This window comes from Dreissena polymorpha, chromosome 2 (genome assembly GCF_020536995.1).
Source record: "Dreissena polymorpha isolate Duluth1 chromosome 2, UMN_Dpol_1.0, whole genome shotgun sequence".
Taxonomy (NCBI): Eukaryota; Metazoa; Mollusca; class Bivalvia; order Myida; family Dreissenidae; genus Dreissena; species Dreissena polymorpha.
Genome location: NC_068356.1, coordinates 119,013,743 through 119,039,872, shown reverse-complemented (window position 1 = coordinate 119,039,872; position 26,130 = coordinate 119,013,743). Strand labels below are relative to the sequence as shown.

The window sequence follows — 26,130 nt, the reverse complement described above, 5'->3', positions numbered from 1 at the left end:
TATGTTGTTTTCATTATTGATTTTAATTATTGATGTATACATTGGAATGCTCAAAGTTGAACAAATTGTTTTAAGTCAATTTATTTACTGAACGAAGTAATATATTGTCAGATGTTCGCCATGCAAACCATTTACATGTACAGTACCATGCACTGAATCATTTGGAAAGCATCTTGTTCTTACAAAGAATTGCAATAAAAGAATAGTAATACTGTTAATATTTAGCACTTTGATATTGCACTTTACTCATTGTTAAAGACAATATTTTAATATGATAAATTTATTGAAACAACGTCTTCTTTTATACTGCTTGTTTGAATTTTTCATTTACTTCTATAAATTTATGAACTTGATTGTCCATAGACCTTTGAGAGCCTTTGATGGCAGTTTTACAGTTTTTAGCAGCACAGTATTTTCCATTTTTTAGCACATAAGAGCATGTTTCATCTTATGAAGAGCAGTATCACTTCTGATCATTTTCAACATGTATTAAATGTTATAATGTTTGTTCGTCAATTATGTTATTGTCCCCTACCGGTTTCACCGGAGAGGACTTATTGTTTGCGCTCTGTCTGTCAATCAGTCTGTCTGTCAGTCTGTCAGTCACACTTTTCTGGATCCTGCGACATATGGACATTATGCATGTGTCGTCATTTCATTTTGTTCTTACGTCAAAAATTCTGGTTGCTATGGCAACAAATAGACTAGAAATACTGCTGAAAATGGTGGTTTTCTGGATCCTGCGATATCTTTTTAAAGTTCTTAATATTTTTTCATGAAACTTAAAACATGGATAGATGGCAATATGGACATTATGCACGTCATTTCATTTTGTTTTTACGTCAAAAATTCTGGTTTCTATGGCAACAACAAAATTCTGAAAAACGGTGGAATTTCTGACAATGGTGGAGCGAAGGGTAATATATTGCTTGGCAATAGTCTTGTTATCCCCACGTTTCGGAGAAAAAGTGGGGATATTGTGGTGATGTGCGTCTGTCCATCCGTCCCGGCCACCTTATCCTCCTACAGTATTAGCACTAGAACCTTGAAACTTACATACATGGTAGCTATGAGCATATGTGCGACGGTGATAGTGACCCCTTGGTCAAAAGTTATGGGGGTTGGGGCGGGGCCGGGTCAGAGATTTTCACTCATTTTTTATGTTATTCTACATTAACTTCTTCATTTCTGCACCGATTTACTTCAAATTGATACTGAGCCTCTCTTATCAATACGGTCAATCTCAACTATGCATGGCCCCATTACCAACCCTGGGGCGCCCCGGCCACATAGGCCACGCCCACCCAAAACTGCCTTTTACTATAATTTCTTCATTTCTACACTGATTCACTTCTAATTGATACTGAACCTCTCTTATGACAATACGGTCAATCTCAGCTATGCATAGCCCCATTACCAACCCTAGGGCACCCTACCCACATAGGCCACGCCCACAACGGCCACGCCCACCCAAAATTGCCTTTTACTATAATTTCTTCATTTCTACACTGATTCACTTCAAATTGATACTGAACCTCTCTTATGACAATACGGTCAATCTCAGCTATGCATGGCTCCATTACCAACCCTGGGGCGTCCGCCATCATAGGCCATGCCCACATAGGCCACGCCCACCTAAAAGTGCCTTTTACTATAATTTCTTCATTTCTACACCGATTGTCTTCAAATTGATACTGAATCTCTTATGACAATACGGTCAATCTCAACTATGCATGGCCCCATTACCAACCCTGGGGCGCCCTGCCCACATAGGCCACGCCCACCCAAAATTGCCTTTTACTATAATTTCTTCATTTATACACCAATTCACTTCAAATTGATACTGAACCTCTCTTATGACAATATGGTCAATCTCAGCTATGCATGGCCCCATTACCAACCCTGAGGCGCCCCGCCCACATAGGCCATGCCCACCCAAAATTGCCTTTAACTATAACTTCTTCATTTCTACACAGATTCACTTCAAATTGATACTGAACCATTCTTATGACAATATGGTTAATCTCAACTATGCATGGCCCCATTACTAACCCTGGGGCGCCCCGCCCACATAGGCCACACCCACCCAAAATGGCCTTTTACAATAATTTCTTCATTTCTACACCGATTCACTTCTAATTGATACTGAACTTCTCTTATGACAATACGGACAATCTCAACTATGCATGGCCCCATTACCAACCCTGGGGCGCCCCTGGGTCAAACATGCGGCGTGGGGATACGCGTCGGCCTCTGCCGCGCCATTTCTAGTTATTACTGTTTTAAGTATTGTTGCGAATCCACTATCCTGTTGCATAGTGTTATTGTTTTACATAATACAAGGTATGTTAAGTAGTTTTTTCCTTAACATATGTTCGAGTATTTATATCAGTATAAAATAAATAATGTAGTGGGACAATTGAACCTGGTATCAACTAATATGCTATTTCTGCATCATGCACTTTGATAAACAAAGACACTGATGTGAATTGACAGTTTTTTTTAATGTAATCAACATTTTATTATTGATTTTGAATTGTTCATGTATTGAGAAAAAACAAACACTTATTAGCATAAAAAAAACAGTGATAATTCAGATTATCTATAGTCAAACAATTTAAAGGATGTGCTGTGGTGTACATTGTGTGAAGTATGCCCCCCCCCCCCCCCCCAGAAATTTTTTGGATCCTAGATTGTCTGTGGTGCGTTTTGGGCCTATTGCCAACCAGTTTTCGTTTGTTTCAAATAACAATATATACTATAGATTTTTCATATTTCTTTTAATGACAACAAGCACATGTCACATATCATAATATACATCACATCACAATTTTCATCGTAATAGATATATTTTAATACAGCGCATTTTTGCATTTTTAACAACATGATGAATGGCACGTAAAATACAAGCATACATTTCATTCACAAAATACATTGTTTTGCTGCTTTACTGCTTGCTGGCATCGACGGCATGAGTGTGATCTGAAAATAAAAATAAATAAATACATAGTCAATCTGCATATATACATATAGTTAGACTATAGCATTTCAAAGTAATTTCAAATAAAAATTCCTCTCATCTTCAAAATCTTACCTTTAGACTTTGCATGTTTCGTCACCGAGTCTTTTTTCAGGATATTGCAACCTACAGTGAACGTGTTGGAATTCTGCACCTTAATGCATAGGTTACAGTACATTAATTTTTATTCATTCTCAAAGCAAAGCCAATTATTATCAACTTTCCATGACTCTTGGAAAGCTCTAGTTTTTTGTGTTTTAATTATTTTGTTTGTTTGTTCAGACTCATTTTCGTCCAAAGGACGATTTAAGGTTAAAGAAGTCATGTTAGCGACTGTACGGACAAAGTTGTTACTTCCATTTATATAGTAGACGACATGAATTAGTCTTCCTATGCGTTACAAAATTCGTAACTTTAATAAAATTTTAATTGCAATTAAACCGCGTGTGTTTTTCACGTTTTCCTTTGATTAAAATACGCCGCTGTTAGTTATCATAGTGTGTGAGTAAAACGATCAAATTAATTAATTAACACCTTTTCATTTCAATCGAAAATCGGCAGAAAGTTGTAACATCAACGACACAGAACTAATTATTTAATTATTACTCTTTAATTTAGATCGATAGTCAGCTTGGAAATAATTCATTTATTGTCACGCTTATTTTCATTTTTAATCTTATAATACGACATTTGCGACCATCCGCTATTTTGTTTGCAGACGACAATATTAACTGTGTATTCATAGCTCCACCCATTTTTACGTTTCATTTAACAACGGCATTTCATGTGTAAGCCAGCTCAGTTTTGATTGGCCAGCTACCATGTGCACTTCAATAACAATAAGGTTAAGCGATGTCTCGATACAGGTGCAAACCGGTTTTCGTTCACTGTTCAAATTGCGAATACTTTCATTGAAACAAAGAGAAAAATATAGAAAACCAGTTTCGGGTTAAAATGTCGGCTGTTTTCAATGAAATTTTACGAGATTTTAGCATTTTCGCAAATCGGATTTTTCTTGAGCCAAATTCTCAATATTTTCGCAAATGGCTCAAGTGGCGAACGACAGCGCGAGCCCTGACTGGGGCAAAATATGTCCACACCAAGTGGTCAAATAGTTTATATACAGGTATAGAGCAACATCACTTTTCTTCTGAAAACACAAGGCCCAATGATTTAATGTTTGGTACATAATGTTGTATTTCTGTTGTATCAGAACTAGCCATTTTGGGTCACATTTTTCATAGTTACAACTTGCTACATTTTACAATATGCAGTGTTGGCCGGTATTCATCACAGTGACATATTCTAATTTTTAAACTGCACATATCTGTATACATCCTATTCACTTGAAAGTTTACCCGTAATAAAATGCACAGATGTTTCACAATTTGATGTTGTATCACACTTCCTGTCAAGAATTTTATAGGCTTAATCCCACTTAACAATTTAATGTTGAGTCACAATTCCGTCAAGAATTAAATAGGCCAAATCATACTTTACAATTTGATGTTGTATCACAATTCCTTTCAAGAATTAAATGGGCCAAATCTCACTTCACATTTTAATTTTGAGTCACACTTCCTGTCAAGAATGTAATAGGCCCAATCCCACTTCGTTATTTGAGATTGAGTCACAATATCTGTCAAGAATTAAATAGATTGAATCCCCTTTGACAATTTGAAATTGAGTTTAACTTCATGTCAAGAATTAAATAGGCCCAATCCCACACTGCAATTTGATATTGAGTCACACTATCTGTCAAGAATTTAATAGGCCCAATCCGACATTACAATTGGATAATCACACTCTCTGTCAAGAATCTAATAGGCCCATTCCCATTTCACAATTAAATATTGAGTCACATTTTCTGTCAAGAATTAAATAGGCGAAATCCCACTTCAAAATTTGATATTGAGACACACTTCCTGTCAAGAATTAAATAGGTTGAATCCCACTTCACAATTTGAGATAGTCACACTTCTGTCAAGAATTAAATAGGTTGAATCCCACTTCACAATTTGAGATAGAGTCACACTTCTGTCAAGAATTAAATAGGTTGAATCCCACTTCACAATTTGAGATAGAGTCACACTTCTGTCAAGAATTAAATAGGCCCAATCCCACTTCACAATTTTAGATTGAGTCAAACTTCCTATTAAGATTAAAATAGGCCCAATCCCACTTCACATTATGAGATTGAGTCACACTTCCTGTCAACAATTATATAGGCCCAAACCGGCTTCACAATTTGAGATTGAATAATATTACCTGTTTAGTATTAAATAGGCCCAAAATCAGTTCACAGTTTGCAAACTCAGAAAAAATGTTTTTCTGCATTATTGATTTACTTTTGTCCTACAAGCAACTTGATATTAACTTACTGTATTCAATATATAGGTTGTTGTATAGTTTTTTACAAAAGTTCATCAAAAATTCAACTGTTAATGGTTGAAACGAAATGTCTGAAATGTTGATATTAATCAAATAATATAGCAATAAAGCAAGAACTTGATATAACTTCAATTATTTTACTATAACTAAGTAATAGTTTCATTCCATTGTATACCAGGTAGTACAAGTGTTTGAATACTTGGGTAATTTTAACTAGCCAAGTGTACAAATCTGTTTAAGGAAATTTCAAGTGCTGCTTTACCACATATAATTATGTGCTTTAGAAATATGTGTATTTTGTTACATTTTTGCTCTATTTTGTGCTTGTATGTTTTATTATGAACAAAAATATTTCAAATGAATACAGGTTTTTAGAACGATTTGAGTTGTTTGTTTTCTTCTATATGCCCATAACCATTTAAACTTTTGACCCAGTCCACACACACAAACAAACTTTCAGGCTAAATAGATAAATTTTCCCAGATAAAAACGGTTATTGTCACAATCTGAAGGTATTTTCATCACTTTGTTGTTACTAAGATTATGTACCGTTTAACCAATTTTGAGTCTCGTGAGGGGGGGTGGATACTAGAAAAATTGTGTTACGTCTGATTGTAGAAAGAAGAAGAGGGGGTATATTGTTTTGAACGTCGGTCCGTCCGTCCACCAAATGGTTTCCAGATGATTACTCAAGAACGCTTAGGCCTAGGATCATGAAACTTCATAGGTACATTGATCATGACTCGCAGATGACCCCTATTGATTTTGAGGTCACAAGGTCAAGGTCATGGTGACCAGAAATAGTAAAATGGTTTTCGGATGATAACTCAAGAACGCTTATGCCTAGGATCATGAAACTTCATGGGTACATTGATCATGACTCGCAGATGACCCCTATTGATTTTCAGGTCACTAGGTCAAAGGTCACGGTGACCAGAAATAGTAAAATGGTTTCCGGATGATAACTCAAGAACGCTTATGCCTAGCCTATGATCATGAAACTTCATAGGTACATTGATCATGACTAGCAGATGACCCCTATTGAGGTTCAGGTCGCTAGGTCAAAGGTCAAGGTCACTGACTCGACACAGTAAAATGGTTTCCGGATGATAACTCAACAAAGCTTACGCCTAGGATAAGCAAACTTCATAGGTACATAATGTACCGTACATTGATCATGCCTCGCAGGTCACCCTATTAATTCTCAGGTCACTAGGTCAAGGTCACAGTGACTAGAAACAGTAAAATGGTTTCCTGATGATAACTCAAGAATAATTAGGCCTAGGATCATGAAACTTCATAGGTACATTGATCATGACTCGCAGATGACCCCTATTGATTTCAGGTCACTAGGTCAAAGGTCAGGGTGACTCGACACAGTAAAATGTTTTCTGGATGATAACTCAAGAACGCTTACGCCTAGGATCATGATACTTCATAGGTACATTGATCATGACTCACAGATGACCCCTATTGATTTCAGGTCAAAGGTCAGGGTGACTCGACACAGTAAAATGGTTTCCGGATGATAACTCAAGAATGCTTATGCCTAGGATCATGAAACTTCATAGGGACATTGATCATGACTCGCAGATGACCCCTATTGATTTCAGGTCTCTAGGTCAAGGTAACGGTGACTCGACACAGTAAAATGGTTTCCGGATGATGTCTTAAGAATACTCATAGGCCTAGGATCATCAAACTTCATAGGTACATTGATCATGACTGGCAGATGAGCCCTATTGATTTTCAGGTCACTAGGTCACAGTGATATAAAATGTATTCACACAATGGCTGTCACTACATCCGACAGCCCATATGGGGGGCATGCATGTTTTACAAACAGCCCTTGTTAAACAACTTACACAAATGGCCATCATTGAGACAGTGTGTCGCCAGTAACACCTGCCTCTGTATCTCAAAGGTCAAGTTGTCGAGACAATAAATTCATCATTTTAAAATAACTTACCCCAAATGTCCACCATAAGAGACGATGTATCAAATGTAAATCTGTCTCCCAACTTCAAATGTAAAGTTCAAACTTAATCGTCAGAAGTTCATTTTGCCGATTCAAAAAAATATACCAATTGTTCATGTGGAGCAGTTGTCAACACATGGGCAAAGGTCAAGGGCGCTTGTTCAATAAATATAAGGATTACTATCAATGAGTTTGAAATGTGTCTAACATTTAGTAATAAAATAGTTATCTAGAATGCATGGACATATGATCCCTTTTTAAACAGAAGAATTTGATTATACCCTTTTTAGCTGATTTCATGTTTTAGAGAAGCAGCAGGTGTGCAGATATATTTATCTAGAGTCAAATGTTGAAGTAGTCGAGAAGGGCACATACAGGACTTCTGGTCATATTTTGCAACACTAACAATAGCTGAGCTGTTTCATTTTGATGCACATCATCTGAGTGTGTAGTATAATTTTATTTACTGGAAACAATTCTTTCCTGTAGAACTGTTAGTTGGGTTACACACGATAGCGTATGAAAATGGATCCCTGTATTGCCCCTGTGTGAAGCAACTAGTGTACTGAATCTTGACTTCTCAACTGTAGATTCAGTGTAGCTTGTACTGCATCTTGACTTCTCAAGTGTAGATTCAGTATAGCTTGTACTGCATCTTGACTTCTCAAGTGTAGATTCAGTGTAGCTTGAGATCAATCCTTATAAAGGTCAGGTTCAAGTTTGGGTGCAAAAGAAAATGTAGGTTGAGGTTTACTTCCAACAAGAACATATGTGTCTTGTTCTTAGAAAATTGGGCTTAATGCATGTGCGTAAAGTGTCCTCCCAGATTAGCCTGTGCAGTCTGCACAGGCTAATCAGGGACAACACTTTCCGCTTTTATGGTATTTTTAGTTTCAAGGATGTCCCTCCTTGCCGAAAATCAAGTTTAGGCGGAAAGTGTCATCCCTGATTAGCCTGTGCGGACTGCACAGGCTAATCTGGGATGACACTTTACGCACATGCATTATGCCCAGTTTTCTCAGAACAAGACATATGTCTCTGAAATGACTACAGATATTTAATTATAACTTCACATATTTTGAGGATCATCATTATGATGTCACAGACCAAAGCAAAATTATGCCCCTTTTTGTGACTCGGGTAAGTTTGTGTGCAACAACTCCTATATGTAGCTGACAAGTTAATCTAGCATGGTGTTTGCATTTGGGCCAGTTGGGTCAAGGTCACTTCAATATATAAAAAAGTGTGCTATCTGTAACTTAAGTGAGGATAGAGACTCTGCTGAAATTTAGAGGGATTGTGTTTGCAATAATTGGATTGAAAGGCAGTTACTAAGAACTGAGTTTCCACTTCATAACTTAAGTTTGGATGGAAGTATTTTGCATGTGTAAGTAGCTTACATGCAATGGAATGTTGGGATTGCATTTGGGGCCAGTGGGATCAAGTTCACTGTAATTAAAGTTAAAAACAGTTTTCATTGAATAACTTAAGTTTTGATTGAGGTATTGTGCTGTATGTTTGTTTTTAGGTAGCTTTCATATAAACCTAGGTTGGGATTGCATTTTGACCCAGTTATGCATGTCAAAGTCACTTTTATTAAAAATAGAAAAAATAATATTTCTGCACTTAACCGTTTGTCTTGAGCTCAAAATATATTTTTTAAAGGAAAACTAAAAACTGCAAAGGTCAGGGGTTTTACATTTTGTATGTACCACCATATAGCTGTCCTCTACTTGTTTGTTCAAGACATGCCCCTCTGGTCAAAGGGTCAGGGGTTTATTATTGGGTGTGTAACATCATATGGTGGTTTCCTACCAAGTTTGTTTAAGTCATGTCCATGAGGTCGAAGTTGGCCCCAGACTTAGCCTTTTTATCCCCGCCGAAAAAAATTCGGAGGGGATATAGTAATTGGTCCTGTCCATCTGGCTGAAACTTTGTCCGCAGCATAACTCCAAATCTATTCAATGGTTTTACTTTAAACTTAGAATTTAAACAGATGGCAACTAGAAGAAGTGCAGTGACCAAGAACCATAACTCTATCTACCTTAGTTTTGGAATTTTCTCCCCTTTTATATAACTACAGTAAATTTTTGTCCGGAGCATAACTCTAAATATACTAAAGGGATTTACTTGAAACTTCAAATAAACCGGTAAACAGATGGCAACTAGGAGAAGTGCAGTGACCAAGAACCACAACTCTATCTACCTTAGTTTTTGAATTATCTCCCCTTTTATATAATTTTAAAGGAATTTTTTGACAGGAGCATAACTCTTAATCTACTGAAGGGATTTACTTGAAACTTGAAATATAAACAGATGGCAACTAGGAGAAGTGCAGTGACCAAGAACCACAACTCTATCTACCTTAGTTTTTGAATTATCTCCCCTTTTATATAATTTTAAAATAATTTTTTGTCCAGAGCATAACTCTAAATCTACTGAAGGGATTAATTGAAACTTGAAATATAAACTGATGGCAAGTAGAAAAAGTGCAGTGACTAAGAACCATAACTCTATCTACCTTAGTTTTTAAATTATCTCCCCTTTTATATAACTTTAAAGTAAATTTTGTCGGGAGAATAACTCCAAATCTATTCAATGGATTTACTTGAGACTTAGAATATAAACAGATGGCAACTAGGAGAAGTGCAGTGACCAAGAACTATAACTCTATCTACCTTAGTTTAGCAATTATCTCCCCTTTTATATACAGTCCACTCTCGTTATCTCGAAGTCGGCGGGAACAAGAAAAAATGTCGAGATAACGAGAGTTCGAGATATCCAATGAGGCGTATTCAAAGAAAAAATGAGATGAAAATTTACCTTGTTTTTAACATCTAAATACTTGCTAAGTGGTCTAACTAAAGCTGTCACAGTGCGGCATAATACTCTCTACCTGATATATAAGCGTTTTTACGAGGCACGATTAATTTTGCTATTTAAATGTTTAAATGACGTTTTAAGTATTACAGAATTGCATGAACACATGCGGTTATAATTTTTCTAAACTGTCGAGTAAACATCAGGTTATATAGCTATTTAAAGTGATGATGCAACTGACGTCCAATCAAGACGAGGGTTTTTCATCTGAACATGCGTAAATCATATTCTTTCAAGTTACCCATGACAATTACTGTTGTTTCAATGATAGAACAGCATTCTGTAAATTTGTGACGGTTTATATACATAAAAATATAACTCAATGCATTTTGGAATGTTGTTTGTAAAAACAATAAGTCTTTCGGCCTTTCGGCAGGCTGTGTATTAATTGCAGTTAATTGATGTTAAAGTGACAGATTACTCAAGTGTTAATGGCTAACGACATTACACACTTGTGATCATTGATGCAATTAATGGATCAATTTCCTACCGCACAGTATCAGGAGCAGCCGGGCGAAGCGGGACGGCGAAGTATCAAAGAAAAATGTCTCACCTTTTGCCGACACTGGGACAGTTATTCGCACTTCGAGATAAACCACAGTAAATACATGTAAAATCGGGACTAGGGACACAATTTTATATCGACATATCAAATTATTTGACATAACGAAAATCGAGATAAGCGATGTTTATTTATATACATAAAGAAGGAAAAAAATGGGACATTGAGCTTACTTCAACATATCGAGAATATCGAGATATCCGATGTCGAGATAACGAGAGTGGACTGTAACTTTAAAGTAAATTTTTGTCCGGAGCATAACTCTAAATCTACTAAAGGGATTTACTTGAAACTTGAAATAAAAACAGATGGCAACTAGGAGAAGTGCAGTGACCAAGAAACATAACTCAATCTACCTTAGTTTTTGAATTATCTCCCCTTTTATATAATTTTTAAGTACATTTTTGTCCGGAGCATAACTCTAAATGTACTGAAGGGATTTACTTGACACTTAATCAGATGGCAAGTAGGAGAAGTGCAGTGAATAAGAACCATAACTCTATCTACATGTACCTTAGTGTTTGAATTATATTCCTTTATTTAATATCAAAGTAAATTTTTGTCCTGAGCATAATGAATTATCTCCCTTGTTTTTACAAATATTATTCTACTCTCTAAAACAAATGTTGTCATACAAGCAAACACATTTCGGCGGGGATTTGGCACTACTGTGACAAGCTCTTGTTTCTTATACGTTTATAGAAACTTTACCACAAGACTGAGTGGTTTGATATTGGTCATGAAACAGCCCATAGTGGTCTTCTACAATGTTTGTTCCACTGGGGTAAAATGGCCCCGCCTTAATTGATTCTTTTTCTTAAACTTGTATAGTGAAAACTTAAATAATCTCCTTTTCTTAAACCACAAGACCCAGAGGTTAGTTATTTAGCATGTAACATTGTATGATTGTCCTCTACAAAGTAAGTCGAAATCATGCCCCTATGGTATGTGAAATCAGATTTTAGTCCATTACAAAGATTGGTACAATCAAACCCCTGTGATAAAAACTGGAAATGCTCCTCTATACAGGTGAGTTATCTAGGGCTCTCTAGGCCCTCTTGTTATATTTTAAAGGCCATTATTCAGAAGTGCTTAATCCGATCTGGCTGGTAATTGAGATATAGAGCCCTCAAACATCATCAAGTTTCATGATCATCAGAATTAAACTTTTTTAGAAAGAGGGTTGACAGGTTTCATTTTATTTTTATTTTTTATAATTCAAGGGTCATAATTCAGAAGTGTATCAATTTATCTGGCTATTATTAAACTTGGTCGAGTTATTATGCCCAAAAACATTACTGCCTACCGGTAGTTTCCTTATAACCCCGTTTAAACTCTTTGAGTTAGAGAGCAAACAAAGTTAAGTTTGCTTACGTCTTTAATAATTCAAGGACCATAATTCAGAAAAGTATCGAGCAATCTGGGTGTTTATCAAATTCGGCTGAGCTTTTATGCCCAAAAATATACACAAACACCAACTTTCATGATGATCTCTTTTAAACTTATTGAGTTGTTTAGCAGACATCATTTCCCTGGATTCTACTCACTGCCCGTTTGCACACAAATTGAAAGATTGGTAAATTTTGCCACAGAATTAAGGAATGTCTTAAATGCATGTTTTCTCATGATCTATTTTCCATTTTAACAACTTCTGTTTTGAGGTCATACAGCTGTCACTTAATAAGGCTTCATGATAATTTACATTGGCTTCATTCCAATTTTTAGATTTTGATGTGACTAATGTCAACCTTATACTTTGAATACTAGTTATGCCCAATTGAAGTTTTAATGTCCACCATGGTAAATATGTAGGTCTTTTAGAGAAGGCATATTTTAACAAGAGCTGTCAGAGGACAGCGCGCTCGACTCTTCGAGTGCTTGACAGTATAACGTAAGCCATCATGGGGAAATTGTTCATATTCAATAATTGATAAGACGATCTTTAAAAAAAAAAAAAAAATTGGGGAGGGGGGGTAGGGGGAGGGGAGTAGGGGGCGGGGGTGAGAGGCGGATATAACGTGGGGTGGGGTAATTTATTAGATGATGTTAAAAAAAAATTGGGGGGGAGGTTGGGGAGCGTAGGGGGGTGAAAGGGGGGGTATAATGTGGGGTGTGGTCATTGATAAGTTGATGTTTAAACAAAAAAAAAAAATTCGGTGGTGGGGGGGGGGGACCCTGGGTAGGGGCGTGGGGTATTGTTTGGGTGGAATCCATTGTGGTATTCAGGTAAGTGTTGTTTTGTCAAAGTAATAATAAAATGTGATCATAAATAAAGAAGTAATGGCAATTTAAGCAAAATGTTCAATTATCTAAGTGTAAAAGGGGCCATAATTATGTCAAAATGCTTGATACAGTGGTCTGCTCTTGTTTATAGGTTGGGTTGATGTTGGTAAACATATAAAAGCAATATGTCAAAGGATATAGGAAATATTTTGGGTAGTACGCAAAGTTTAACATAGATTTATCAATGCATATTCTAAGTATAAAAGGGGCAATAATTCTGTCAAAATGCTTGATACAGTTGTCTGCTCTTGTTTATAGGTTGGGGTCAAGATGGTAAACAAGTATGCAAAAAATGAAAGCAATATGTCAAGGGACATTGAAAATATTTGGGGTAGTACGAAAATTTTAACATTTGCTGCATATTCTAAGTGGAAAAGGGGCTATCATTATGACAAAATGCATGTTAGAGTTGTCTGCTCTTCTTTATAGGTTCGGGTCATGTTGGTAAACAAGTATGCAATATATAAAAGCAATATGTCAAAGGATATAGGAAATATTTGAGGTAGTACGCAAAGTTTAACATAGATTTATTAATAATATGCATATTCTAAGTATAAAAGGGGAAATAATTCTGTCAAAATGCTTAATACAGTTGTATGCTATTGTTTATAGGCTGGGGTCATGATGGTAAACAAGTATGCAAAATATGAAAGCAATATGTCAAGGGACATTGAAAATATTTGGGGTAGTACGCAAACTTAAACATTTGCTGCATATTCTAAGCGGAAAAGGGGCCATAATTATGACAAAATGCTTGCTAGAGTTGTCTTCTCTTGTTTATAGGTTGGGGTCATGTTGGGAAACAAGTATGCAAAATATGAAAGCAATATGTCAAGGGACAATGAAAATAATTGGGGAAGTACGAAAACTTTAACATTTGCACGGAAACGGCACGGAAACGGTAACACCGGGGTGAGTAGGATAGCTCCACTATATATATTTCATATAAAATAGTCAAGCTAAAAAGGCTACTGTCCTAACATATATACATGTAATGTTGTTTACCATTATTATCTTACCAGTCTTGACAAACGCAATGCCGTTTTCAGCTGGCTCAATCAATACTTTGAGCTCTTGCAAAGTAGTTGTCATAACTTACAAGATGGGTTGGTTTTTCATACACTTGATAACTTTACCACTACCCAGTTTATTACACTTAAGATAACCAAGATACAGCATGTATTTCTTCAATTATGAAAAAGCATACAAACATCTCTTTACTCTGTATTTTCTGTGCAATCAGAAAATGTCCACAATTTCAACAAGTGATCATAAAAGGAGCATGTTGATATAACATTTTGACAATGTTCTCTTTTAACTCTTGTATTTGAACATTCTAACTGTAACTCCTCTGTACTGGCACTGGCTGTGAACTGCTTACCATGGAAATCCATCATTTTGCTAGGCAGCCTACACCAGTCTGCCCCATACCCTATAGACTGGTGTTCAGAGTAGTGACTGGCTATTGAACAGCTCTCACCTGGAATGTAAAATCATAACCCTTGACTTCTTCTGCACACACATTGTTGTTCTAATCACCATTATGATGCAATATTATATTATATTATACAACGTAATATCAAAGTGACAGGTCCTAATGTTATGTATAACAAGAGATGTGTTTGTCAGACACACAATGCCCCTTACTGCGCCGCTTTAAAGCCATATATTTGACCTTGAAGGCTGACCTTGACCTTTCACCACTCAAAATGTGCAGCTCCATGAGATACAGATGCATGCCAAATATCAAGTTGCTATCTTCAATATTGCAAATATTATGGGCAATGTTAAAGTCTTCGGACAGACGGTAAGACTGACTGACAGAAAGTTCAACTGCTATATGCCACCCTACCTTGGGCATAAAAACTGTTTCTACAAACTTTAAATGCAGACAAATCAAAATGATTATATCATTCAAACAATTGTATTTACAGTTTATATTGAATCATTAATCTTTTAAAAAACACTAACAGTTACCATGAATGTACAGGCATTTATAAGTCCACTGAAGCTTACCAGTCATGTCTAAAACGTGGAAGCCGTTGTACATGGTGGCGGTGAGGATGTACCTGGCAGTGTTAGGCTCCCACTTGACCCGCCAAACCCCTCCCCCCAGATCCACCTCCTGTGTTGGTGACTTCATCTGGCGGGTATCCCACACCAACAGGTGCTCGTCATAACTGTAAAAACATGTCATACTTACATGTGTTAACATTTTTCAGTACACATGTATCCTTTGTTCAAAAATAATGTTTATGCGTGTAATGTTTCATTCTTATGTTTCGCTATTTCTGAAGATCCATTTCATGTACATGTATTTACATAAAATATTACATATCAGATTACTCTTGTAATAATTCACTAGTTCTGTAGACAGAAAATATCAAAATTCATCCTAAGTAGCCTCATTGCAGCATAAACACTAGTTGTTGAAGCAAATACTAGTACTTTAAAAACTGGTCCAGCAACACACTGATACTCAGTTGATATAAACATATTTGAACTGACCTCCCAGTGGCTAACATGTGTGGTTCTATTGGGTTACTTTGAATGCTGCAGACTCCCATTGTATGTCTGGGAGAAAAACACAGAAATACAACAATATCAGGGACCAGAATCCACAAACTATTTTCATTTAATATAAAATATTACAACAGTAATTACATATTTATAAACTTACCACTAAAACCTTATAAGTGTAATATTTTAGTTAATTTGTCTTTCTTCGTTAATGATGCAAATTTTCATTTGTATACATATTGTATGTAAACAGACCCATATGTTCTATTTTTCATATAAATATTGTGTTACTTTTGAGTAATACATCACATAAAATGATAATGTTTTAGTAGATCTGATTTTTTTACTGGGCAGAACCAGCAATGTGTGTATGTATGATGAGTATTTCAAGCCAACCTACCTCTTGCTGTTGAACACTGGACTGGCAGTACCGGCTCTAAGGTCCCAACCCTTCAACCTGCAGTCATCTCCCCCTGGACATACACCACACATTGGATAACATTCCACAGTCACAGTTTGGGTTTCATAGCTTTACAAAAGGCTATCACGAACCTCCATAAATATATACCACTTTAAATAATAAGAGCTTTGTCACAGACGTGACGAATACCCCCACATGCCGCATTGACACAGAATATTTTGCATGTTGTCTTCACAAAAAACAGCCGACACATGCTAAATGTTGAAAACGCACTTAGTGACACAATTACCTAGTTTTTGACCCGACAGGGCCCATGTTCGAAATTGACCTACACATCATCTAGAAACAACTTCTGACCAAGTATGGTGAAGATCGGATGAAAACTACTTGAATTAGAGAGTAGACATCATGCTGAATGTTAAATAACTCACTAAGTGACCCCGTAACCTAGTTTTTGGCACAGCATGGCCCATATTCAAACTCGGCGTAGAAATCATAAAACTTCTGACCAAGATTGGTAAAGATATTGGATGAAAACTACTTGAACTAGAGCTTTGTCAAAGACGTGACAAATACCCCCACATGCCGCATTGACACATAATATTTTGCATGTCGTCTTCACAAAAATCAGCGGACACCATGCTCAATTTTTAAAACGCACTAAGTGACCCCTTGACCTAGTTTTTTACCCAGAAAGGCCCATGTTCTAACTTGGCCTTAAGATCATCTCCATAAAACTTCTGACAAAGTTTGGTGAAGATCAGATGTAAACTACTTGAAATAGAGAGAGGACACCATGCTGAATGTTAAAAAATGCACTAAGTGACCCGTGACCCAGTTTTAGGCCCGGAATGGCCCATGTTCAAACTTGTCCTAGAGATCATTTAGATAAAACTTGTGACCAAGTTTGGTGAAGATTGGATGAAAACTACTTGAATTAGAGAGCGGACAACATTGTGAGGTTTAAAATGCACTAAGATACCCTGTGACCTAGTTTTTGACCCGGCATGGCCCATGTTCAAACTTGACCTAGACATCATCAAGATACAACTTCTGACCAAGTTTGGTGAAGATTGGATGAAAACTACTTTAATTAGAGAGCGGACAACAGTGTGATGTTTAAAACGCACTATGTGACCCCGTGACCTTGTTTTGACCCTGCATGACCCATATTCAAACTTGCCCTAGACATTATCAAGATACAACTTCTGACCAATTTTGGTGAAGATTGGATAAAAACTACTTGAATTAGAGAGCGGACAACATGGTGAGGTTTAAAACACACTAAGTGACCCCGTGACCTAGTTTTTGACCCGGCATGGCCCATGTTCAAACTTGACCTACACATCATCTAGTTACAACTTCTGACCAAGTAAGGTGAAGATCGGATTTAAACTACTTGAAATAGAGAGCGGACACCATGCTCAATGTGTAAAACATACTAAGTAACCCTGTGACCTAGTTTTTGATCTGGCATGGCCCATGTTCGAACTTGGCCTTCAGATCATCTAGATTCAACTTCTGACCAAGTTTGGTGAAGATCGGATGAAAACTACTTGAATTAGAGAGCGGATAACATGCTGAATGTTTAAAACGCACTAAGTGACCCAGTGACCAAGTTTTTGAACCAGCAAGGCCCATGTTCGAACTTGGCCTAGACATCATCTAGATACAACTTCTGACCAAGTTTGGTGAAGATCGGAAAAAAACTACTTAAATTAGAGAGCAGACACTTAATACGGACCAACAGACAGACAGACTGACCGACAGACAAGTTAACTCCTATATACCCCCTAAACTTCTTTGTGAGGGTATAATAAATGTACCTTTTTATTACACAAAACAATTCAGTCATAACATAACTTTATAGTAACATCCTTGATAAGGCTAGACCATTGATACTTCTTAATCATTTTGGGGGTATGCGGGGCATATTCTTTTAGCATTTAAAACAACTGCTCTTTTTTACATGAAAATATTCTGCCCTTCATTCATTTTCATTTAACACATTTGCATGCACATTTTGGTGTAAGGTTAAATAAAAAGTTCAGTTACTTGGAGGATAAAGCAATTAACAAGAGGGCCAAAAGACCTAAGGTGCTCACTAGAGACCCCACGAACCTGTACTATTCGGAGCTGTTTAAAAAGTTTCATAACGAGCGTTAAGCAGGCTGATGATGGTGACAACCTGCAGACGACTGATGATGAATAACAGAAAAAGGTTCTCACAAAAACTTAACATGAGTATGCTATGCTAAGGTGAGCTTTAAAATTTTAGATTGTTAAGAAGTCAGGAATTTAAATTCAACTGGTAAGAATTTAGAAAAATGTAATTATATGGATGTATTCGATTGTATGATTATTGGTAATAGGTACACACAGATGAATATGTTCATAATTCTACCACCTGTGAACACAAGCTGGGTGTTAGCCTGGTTGAAGGCAGAAATCCAGGCTTCATAATCATGTGCCTTCCAAGTGTCAATGGTATCAAGGCTGGCTCCTCCCAATTGATGGACATGTACATGACCAGATGAGTCGGAACTCACAATCTGCAAATCTTCACTAGAAATATACAAATCTTTAATTGAAAACATACCATGTTGGGTTAGTATTGTAAAATGGTGAAATAATAATTCATATGCATGCAATTACATATGCTGTCACCTAGAGCGAATCACATGTATTTAATAATAAAAGATGAAAAATAAAAAACAATGTTAAAACATGAAATAATGGCCAAATAGGAGAAAAGTCATGTTGATTTGAATGCTTTAAGATACCTTCTTAACTAATTATTAATTAGATTAAGTAATGAAAATAACCTTCATCTAGAAATAATCAAAACTGGAACATACAGTTACTTAAAACTAATCTAAAACCGAAATACCGGAATCTATTGGCCCATCAAAATACGGCTTGATGTACAAGTCTATAAGAGCACCTGTGTCCAGTCAAATTGTTCCATTCCAATGACAGTCCCAAGCTGTGAGGTGAAAGTTCAGCCTTGGTTTCTATAGAGACTGCCTTATTTGACCCCAACTTATAGAGTTGTAGTTCACCAATAGAGTTCACAAGGGCAAAGGTCGGGTGGCCTTGGACTGGTTCACATGACCACTTGATGTCCAGCACTCCAGGCATGTCCAGACGAGTACACTGCTGCAGGGTGGGAACACCAGACTGGGTATCCAGGCTGTACATGTACAAGCAACCAACACGAGTCTGTTCTCCTGCTGATTCTGTTGACTCCTGCGAAGTATTTAAGTAAAATTAAAGAAATCCATTGACAAAGCTGCTGCTTAGATTTTAAATGCCAATGACTCAATTGTACTAAAACTAATTGAGTCTTTCTACCTAAAATGCTTTTCACTCAAATTTTAGACTACGAGACCTTCAAACCTTTTAAAAAATGTTTACAACTAATTTGGCTTATTTTCACTCGAAAGGCAAAAAAATATTAATTTGTAAAGACCCAGCTGATACTGTCCCATATATATTGATTATGAAACCTCATTTTGACGGTCGCAGTTTTTGATGGAAAGAATTTCGCTTGTTAATTCTATACAGACCAATCTAGCCCCTTGGGCAGTTTGTTTTTGATCTGAGGGGCATAAATTGAATAATTGTTACATCGGGTCAAAGAGTACAGCACAAATGACAGGTGAATGTAATAGATAACTCTGAGCAATTAATGATTTTTTTCAAATGACTAGATTTTTTAATGGATTTAAAAGTAATAGTACGTTTCTGAACAAGAAAGCATTTCATTCCACTTGCTTGTGTACATTTACAGAACATTTTGTACAAGATGCTGCATTCAATAAATGAAGACGTCACCAGAGGAAGTCTTGTCAGTATTGATGAATTGGCCTATTTGAAAAAATCTAACATCAGGTAAAAGTCAAAGTCTAAATTGTGTCAAGCAATGTGAGTGTCCTGATTGTAAAATTGTTATATCAAAGCTTGTTAGAAAGTAGTATTTATGATAATGGAACGGTCAATATGAGTTTACGACCTTCTTAATAAGTGTAAGTCCAATGTCATGGTCAAAATGAGGACAGGGAGATGTGGGCAAGTTGACCATGTGAAGAGAAAACGTCTACCCAAGCATCAAAGCTTTGTAGGAAGTATTAAGTGATCATAAAATAAGATTTCATTTTGTGAAAGATGGACGGACAAACGAGCACTATAGATGCTGGCAGTATAAATCAGAACAACTTGTTACAATTAAACAAATACAGTGCTGATGCTATTATGTCCAATATAACTGCGGCTTTGATGTACCTGTTGTTGCAGCTGGTATGTGCCACACAGCAGAATGTCCTGGTATCCAGACAGGGGACACCACTCCACACAATCTGCATTGTACTCCGTGTCAAGGGTCTGGTGAGTGGTCACAGACATCCCTGTGGTGACCGGCCAAGAAGTGAGTTGAACAGTCAGTGACCGGCCAAGAGGCCCAGAAGTGTGTTGAACAGTCAGTGACCGGCCAAGAGGCCAAGAACTTAGTGTGTTGATCAGTCAGTGACTGGCCCAGATGTGTGTTGAGCAGTCAAGAGGGGAAGCAGAGGCAACCATAGATCATCAGTAAACCTGGCACAATATTCAACACTACCTGTAGAATAAAGTAATAATACTCAATAATGTAACCTTTGATAGACTTTAAAAGCTTTTTCAAAAATCTCATTTATTTTGGTGCTATTTGTTATTTTGTTCTGTTTTTGCAGTGGTGCATTACTTTTAACTTTTACAATACTTTTAATATTGGTCACATGGTAATAATCAATTAATGTATATAATCCCTTACTTTAAAATACAGTGGAATTTTCATAAACCAGACAATGCGACTGTACTGTATTAAGAATAAATGTGGTATTAATGAGTTGTTTATTTGTTGTAGATATAACCACGATTTTTAGATAATTTCATTATTTTATTAATTTGTATTATGTTGTTTGCAATATTGACAACGAAATACACACTTTTTTTGTAAATATTTGTATGATTTACAAAATAAAAACAATGTGTAAATCGTGATCAGACCATACAAAATTTAGTACCATGTGTACACTTATGAAACTGTCAGTAGACAGAGGTGAATGTTAATGTATATTTATAATTTATCACGGAGGAATATTCACTTAAGGTTTAAACAAACATTGCCACTGTAATTGGGAAATGTCCCAACAGATATGTTTTGACAGACATTGTGAGCCTTACACTATTTTCTCCTCTCATTTTTATCTATCATTTTATGAAGTTTTATTTGAATCCCTTAAATACATTTTTTTTTCCAAAAAAATAGTTCAGCTCCTTACAAAAAGCATGACAGGTTGACATTAATGTAAATGCAACAGGAGCTGTCAGAGGACAGCGCGCTCTACTATTTGAGTGCTTGACACTATAACGTAAGCCATCATGGGGAAATTGTTCATATTCAATAATTTATTAGACGATCTTTCAAAAATAAAAAAAGGAAAAAAAATTGGGGGGGGGGGGGGGGTGAGAGGGGGGGGGGTATAATGTGAGGTGTGGTAATTTATTAGATGATGTTTAAAAAAATAAAATATTTTTAATTTTGGGGGTGGTGGGGGGGGGGGTAGGGGTGAGAGGGGGGTATAATGTGGGGTGTGGTAATTTATTAGATGATGTTTAAATAAAAAAACATTTTTGGGGGGGGGGGTGGGGGTGGCAGTGAGAGGGGGGTATAATGTGGGGTGTGGTAATTTATGAGATGTTTAAAAAAAAAAAAAAAAAAAATGGGGGGGGGGGGGTGAGGTTGGGGGGGGGGGGGGGAAGGGATTCTAGTAGCGGCTTGGGGTATTGTTTGGGTGGAATCCATTGTGGTATTCAGGTAAGTGTTGTTTTGTCAAAGTAATCATAAAATGTGATCATAAATAAAGAAGTTATGGCAATTTAAGCAAAATGTTCAATTATCTAAGTGTAAAAGGGGCCATAATTATGTCAAAATGCTTGATACAGTGGTCTGCTCTTGTTTATAGGTTGGGGTAATGTTGGTTAACAAGTATGCAACATATAAAAGCAATATGTAAAAGGATATAGGAAATATTTGGGGTAGTACGCAAACTTTAACATAGATTTGTCAATAATATGCATAATCTAAGTATAAAAGGGGCAATAATTATGACAAAATGCTTGATAGAGTTGGCTGCTCTTTTTTATAGGTTGGGGTGATGTTGGTAAACAAGTATGCAAAATATATAAGCAATATGTCAAGGGACAATGAAAATAAATGGGGTAGTAAGAAAATTTTAACATTTGCTGCATATTCTAAGTGGAAAAGGGGCCATAATTATGACAAAATGCTTGATAGAGTTGTCTGCTCTTGTTTATAGGTTGGGGTCGTGTTGGTAAACAAGTATACAAAATATGAAAGCAATATGTCAAGGGACAAAGAAAATATTTGGGGTAGTACGAAAACTTAAACATTTGCACCCTAACGCAGACGCCGGGGTGAGTAGGATAGCTCCACTATATATATTTCATATATAATAGTCGAGCTAAAAACTAGATGCCCTAAATTTTTCTTTTAATGGCATAAAATTACTTACCGATTTGTAAACTGTACATTATTTTTGAATCAACTATAATATGAATAAGAGTGTAAACCCAGTTGTAGCTTTTATGATTCTCTTCAACAAAACCCACACAAACACTATTTTACAAGCATTTATTTACATTCCCATAGATTACAGTAGTTCTGTTAATAAAACATACACAATGATATCAAATGGAGTGCTCAGCACCATAATGTAGTGAATATGAAAATGCATTTATTTAAGTGTCAAGTGTACAAACAGTTCAAAAAACAATTTTTGTAACATAAATAAATTATAAGTCTCACTGCAAACTATTTTTTCTTCCAGTATCTAAATTTCTGTTGGTAGTGTGATCAAGACTTGTTGGTTTTGCCCAGTTAATATAATATTGTTATATGTTTAAGATATTACATCATTAAATAAAACTGCAAGAAAAAAATCTAATAATATCAATGATAACATTTTTCCGCAAAAAGGTCCCACCTTACTGTGACCCTAATTTTATTAATTACAGAAACAATATTTTAGAAGAAAATACTGTACATGTATTATGAAAAATTTGCTATATTGAAAATATGACGAAGGGATGACATGAACACACACAAAACTGGCCTTTGACAAAAGAGCAATCTGCCTTTTTCAAATCCTAGCAGGAGCACTTAAATTATGTATCTTTTATTTCAATATATTTCACCACTTAGTCATAAATTTGTGTGCATGTGGATCTTCTAATTTGATTTTTTTTAAGTTTTCAGAAGTTCATTTATTTGTGTAGTTTAAAATTGTTTTCAATGTTGCTTCTTTCTAATTTCACATGAATTTTATTTCCTTGGATAATATGAAATGATGAAATGTGGATTCTTTCTTTACTGTTTCTTTTTTGGAAGTCTACAAACTGAGATTAACTTCTTGCACTACGTTCACATTCAGTAAGACACTCCCTCACAAGAATTCTAGCATGAACAATTCCACGTTTCAATCTCTCTGCCGAGGTGCGACTTCCCGCATAAGTAGGCCGAATATCACGACCCATGTCCTCTATCACTGCCAACAATTGAGAGTACTTGCTCTGGCTCTGTAGCTGCTGTAGTTGTTGCTGATGTTGCATTAGTAGTTGCTGTTGCTGCTGTTGCTGATTTACAGATGCTACTGGGCGCTGGAGTTGCGCAGGGACTGGAGGCGGAGTATTTATCATGTCAAGCCCAGCATCTGAACGTGGGGTGCCAGGGTTACTGAAGCTGGGTGTGATATTTGCAGGAGAATTGCTCCCAGATTCGCCATCCTCATTCATTCTGTCTATTGAGGCTGATGAACAATGTAGTATCAATTATCTTGCTGGAATTAAAACCAAAATCTGTCTAATAATTTCAAGTAAATTACTGTTGAAAATTCCTATGTGTATAACATATATATTAACTAGGCAAAGCCAACCAGGGTAAAAACATAAACCAAATATTCCTATTATGAGTTTATTTATTGATGGCTGAGGCTTAATAAATGTTACCTAACCATACACGTTAATAAGGATTTGATGGAACAAATCAGTTGTTATTTGTGGTGCTTGTATTAGTTAAAGCACATGGCTGCATACTTATTTACAATGAAAATTTGTTGCTGATGCTTGCACAAAATCAATTGCGGCTTAAAAGGTTTTTCAATAATAAACCTTGCATATTTGTTTTGATTAAAATGACATGGAACACAAATTGATGTCACATTATAGTGAAATGGAAGGGTGCTAGACAACTCCCCCCATGAATACTCGCCTCAAAAATATGGTCAACTCGCCCCAATGCTATTGGACAACTCGCCCCAATGGAAAGGCAACTTGCCCCAATTTATTTTGCTTCTTGATTAAAATCATTTGATCTGCATATTTTTGTATAGTTCAATAGAGAGGCATGTATGCATTTCAATAAACGTATGTTTGCTCAGTATTCTGAATAAATCAAATACAGGTCGTCTGAAATGTAGTGTTTGTTAAATTGTAACTACAATTATTTTGAAAATGAAATATTTGTTAAGTTTGATGTAAGATAACCGTGATTTAAAAAAATATTATAATAATTTACAAGATATGTTGATAGTAATTGTAACATTAAAGTAAAAATTATAATTGTTTTTTTGTTCTGTTTCATATAAAACTATTTTTTTATGAATTAAATGTTCACAAACTTATTTGCTCGCTTTAATTATAAATTGTAATTTGCATTTATATTCCCATGTTTGATCAAATTAACGCATGTGAGTCTGTCTTCTTTTGAAAACATGTGAATTGTAAAGCGTTATTTTGTTTGTTTTGTGTCTGTCGTTTAAATCTGACTAAGTTTGTTAGTTTTTTGGATGTTGTTTAAATCTACCACGGCAGAAAAGAGACCTATAAATTGTGGGAGATGGCAGCATACAATGATACAGTCTCTGATTCAGGCGAGTGCACTGTAACAATGCAACTCCAATCTTTTGGGCACCAAATTTGTCCAAATAACTAAATATTCTAAATTAAAGGAAACTTGCATTTTATCAGAAAATTAATATATTTGTGTTATTCCGGTGTCACATCACAGATGTATTTTACAACCTAATAACAGTCATAAAACTTGTCAGATGAAAGTGCAAAGTCATTGGACCATTACATTTGTGTTTATTTATGAAATGTATACTTCTAATAGACAATGATGTCACACCACAATGATCGAAGTGATTTTACTTTTTTTGTAAGCAAACAATAAGCTCTGATTAATTAGGAAATAAGACAATAAGTTTGTAGCAGGATCCGAAATAGTTTAAATAAATACTTTTATGATCCCCATTATACTATTCTGATATTGCATACAATTTTTTATAATTAACATTTAAATGCATAAGCTTGTCCCTGCTTGATGTGTTAAAAATGATTGCTAATCATAACCTTTGTGTTTTGAAATGCATCTTATTATTAGAATTGTGTTCTGTTATATTCATAAATTTATGTATTTTATTTAAAATGCAATCATTGATGCCTTGTATCTTTTTTAGAGAAACTATATGTATCCAATTATCAAATATTAATATAATAAATTTACATTTTCATTGTTGTCCCCTTGTTTTGGTCTATTTGGCAGTCCTTTAAAGTAACAATTGCTATGTAACACATATTGTCCATAAATTTTCTTCATATGATAAAATAATACAGGGCGAGTTATCGATACATTTTGGGCAAGTTTACCATACTTTGGGTCGAGTGGTCCTGACGCGAGTTGGCTTTGGGGCGAGTTGTCTGGGGACCAAATGGAACCCGTAAAACAACAACAAAATATAATAATGTATTTACAAATCAGTTAAATTAACCATATATGTGGACAATATATAACCATGAATATGTTTTACCAGTTTATTCGGGATCGAAAATTTTGCCTCGATAATTTTGTTATTCATAAGTAGAATTTTGTTTGTTAAAAGTGGTTTATATTTTCGGATTTTGAAATAGACGAAAACAATATTGTGAAAGATAATAAATGAATTGACCTATTTATATAA

General features: G+C 35.7%; 1 protein-coding gene and 1 long non-coding RNA gene across 3 annotated transcripts; one reads left to right on the top strand and one right to left on the bottom strand.

Moving 5' to 3' along the window:
- Nucleotides 1–2,666: 2,666 nt before the first annotated feature.
- Nucleotides 2,667–5,790, top strand: LOC127868742 (uncharacterized). The gene is made up of 2 exons (XR_008044232.1): nt 2,667–4,962; nt 5,075–5,790. It is a non-coding gene; the product is annotated as an uncharacterized LOC127868742 (long non-coding RNA).
- Nucleotides 5,791–14,240: 8,450 nt separating this feature from the next.
- LOC127868729 (diphthine methyltransferase-like) lies at nt 14,241–26,083 on the bottom strand. Of its 2 annotated transcripts, XM_052410753.1 has the most exons (8): nt 25,981–26,083; nt 20,339–20,647; nt 18,999–19,303; nt 18,462–18,619; nt 16,034–16,106; nt 15,622–15,687; nt 15,130–15,293; nt 14,241–14,593 (listed from the first exon to the last, which is right to left on the bottom strand). In XM_052410753.1, exons 2-8 carry the CDS (start codon nt 20,456–20,458, stop codon nt 14,331–14,333), a joined length of 1,149 nt encoding a protein of 382 aa, XP_052266713.1. In that variant the 5' UTR covers nt 20,459–20,647; nt 25,981–26,083; the 3' UTR covers nt 14,241–14,330. The 2 variants fall into 2 exon arrangements, with proteins under 2 accessions (XP_052266713.1, XP_052266714.1); XM_052410754.1 differs by lacking the exon at nt 20,339–20,647 and having other exon boundaries at nt 25,981–26,068.
- Between the last annotated feature and the right edge of the window lie 47 nt (nt 26,084–26,130).